The 1,972-nt window shown below is 37.9% G+C and overlaps 1 protein-coding gene across 2 annotated transcripts in view; it reads left to right on the top strand.

Moving 5' to 3' along the window:
* The first annotated feature begins 1,367 nt into the window (after positions 1–1,367).
* Positions 1,368–1,972, top strand: part of LOC106876874 (uncharacterized) — a 13,530-nt gene continuing 12,925 nt past the window's right edge. The window contains exon 1 of one of the 2 annotated variants that reach the window (XM_014925613.2): positions 1,368–1,599. In XM_014925613.2, the coding sequence (XP_014781099.1) occupies positions 1,453–1,599 (147 nt within the window). In that variant the 5' untranslated portion in view covers positions 1,368–1,452. The other variant, XM_052976731.1, reaches the window with a different exon arrangement.

The following is a 1,972-nucleotide window of genomic DNA, read 5'->3' as shown; positions in this document are numbered from 1 at the left end:
CACGTTTTTTTCTTGTCTTTTTCTGTTTTTTGTCTCCTGTTTTTTAAAATTAATTATATATATATATATATATATATATATATATATATATTTGTATAGCTGGTGTACCCGGTAATTCCCAGGGGTAAAGATGTTCTATTGAAACACCTTATTACTCTGATATAAGAAACCAATTTCATTATAACTGCCACAAAAGGCATATTTTCCATCATGAAAATGTACAAAAAACTGTCATCTGGAGGAGGGAGAGATTGTTGGGGGTTGGCGAGAGGGGTTGTCGGAGGTTGGTGAAAAAGATTGTCGGGGGCTGACAAGAGAGGTTTTCGGAGGGAGAGGCATCTTTGTTCCAAAATTTCAGTCGTGCAAGGCTTCATGATACACAATGTTTCTGGTTTTGCCGTTGGGTCATAGATGAATAAATTTTCCAGATTTCCAACTCTAGAGCCTCCGACATAGAGCTGTCCATGAGAAAAAGCAGGTTCTGCAAGATTAAGGCTCACCACTTCCAATGTCTGACTCTGTGCTTCGTTGATGCTCATTGCAAAGCTTAATCTCAGTGGGAATTGTAGCCTTTTGAAATCAATTTGTGTGTCGGAAGGAATCAGAGGAATCTATGGAATGGAAAACTTCTTCACCACTTGCTTTCCCAGTCAGTATTGTTGCCTCCAACACTATCTGCATCAATTTTTTGATAATAAGTCTTGTGCCATTGCATAATTTTGGAGGATCGAGGTTTCTTAAAAGCATAACTGGGGCTCCAACCTTTAGATGCAATTCATGCGGTGGTAGACCTGAAGGTGCAAAGCTTTTGAAGAATTCAACGGGATAATGGACAGCATCATTGGTGTGGAGCACAGCATCAATTGACTTCTATGTTCGACGATCACCAGGCAGTTGTTCCAGAAGGTGATTCTTTACGCCATCTACTGCGACATTTTTTGGCGCCAAATTTGCACGTTTTCTCAGCTAACAATGGTCTTTGAACTGTATGTTCAGATTGGAGAAAACTCTCGCTAATAGTTCGTGTATATTTGACGCCAAATTGCCAAAGGATAAACTAATCTTCCCATCCTGCTTAACAATTACAACACCGTTTCCAATATCCATTAATTGCCTGCAGAAGTTCTCCAGGTGCGCATCACCACCTAACTGCACTCTCATGTTTGTTGTGAGTTTCAACAGTAATAAACGAGTGAAGAACGAATATACAGTGCGTGTGTATATCGGGCAAAAAAAACAATGGCCGTCCCGAAATATAACAATAATTTTATTAAATTTCTTTGAAAATAAAAATGAAAAAAAAACAAATATCACTTATATCGCTTGAAGATTAATAGCTACGCTTTTGTACATCCATAGTTTAAAGACTACGTAACGTGACGAAATAACAGCGATCAACAGGTACGTTGTAAGAGTATCATAGGATCTTCGGGACACGTAAATATCTGAACTATGACCCAGACAATTTCTGTGAAAACAAGCACAGATGAATTTCTCTTGACAGGGAAACCGTGTGAGCTGTCCGGCTATTTTTTCTTGCCACCTTTAGCGAAGTTGCCCCCTCAAAGGACATTTTATAACAACGCTAATGTAATTCGTGTAAGTAATTCTCCGTCAATGGTTGTCAATGGTTGTTAATGGTTACAGCGGTGATGCGAACCACTCGAACGATTTTACAAGGCTTTTCATTTTCACCCAACAACAATCAATTGTTTTGTGAGCATCAGTAGTTTCCTGTTTACATATACATATACATGTGTGTGTGTGTGTGTGTGTGCGTGCGCGCGTGTGTGTGTGGTCAGTGGATCATATATCGAAAAAGAAGCACATCTACCTACACGAATGTATGTTTTGTATATGTGTGTGTGTGCATGCATGTATGTATGTGTGTATGTATGTATGTATGTAGCCTATATGTATATATATATATATATATATATATATATATATATATATATATATATATATATAT

Source organism: Octopus bimaculoides, chromosome 1 (genome assembly GCF_001194135.2).
Source record: "Octopus bimaculoides isolate UCB-OBI-ISO-001 chromosome 1, ASM119413v2, whole genome shotgun sequence".
Classification (NCBI taxonomy): Eukaryota; Metazoa; Mollusca; class Cephalopoda; order Octopoda; family Octopodidae; genus Octopus; species Octopus bimaculoides.
This window is presented reverse-complemented; position numbering and strand designations above follow the sequence as displayed.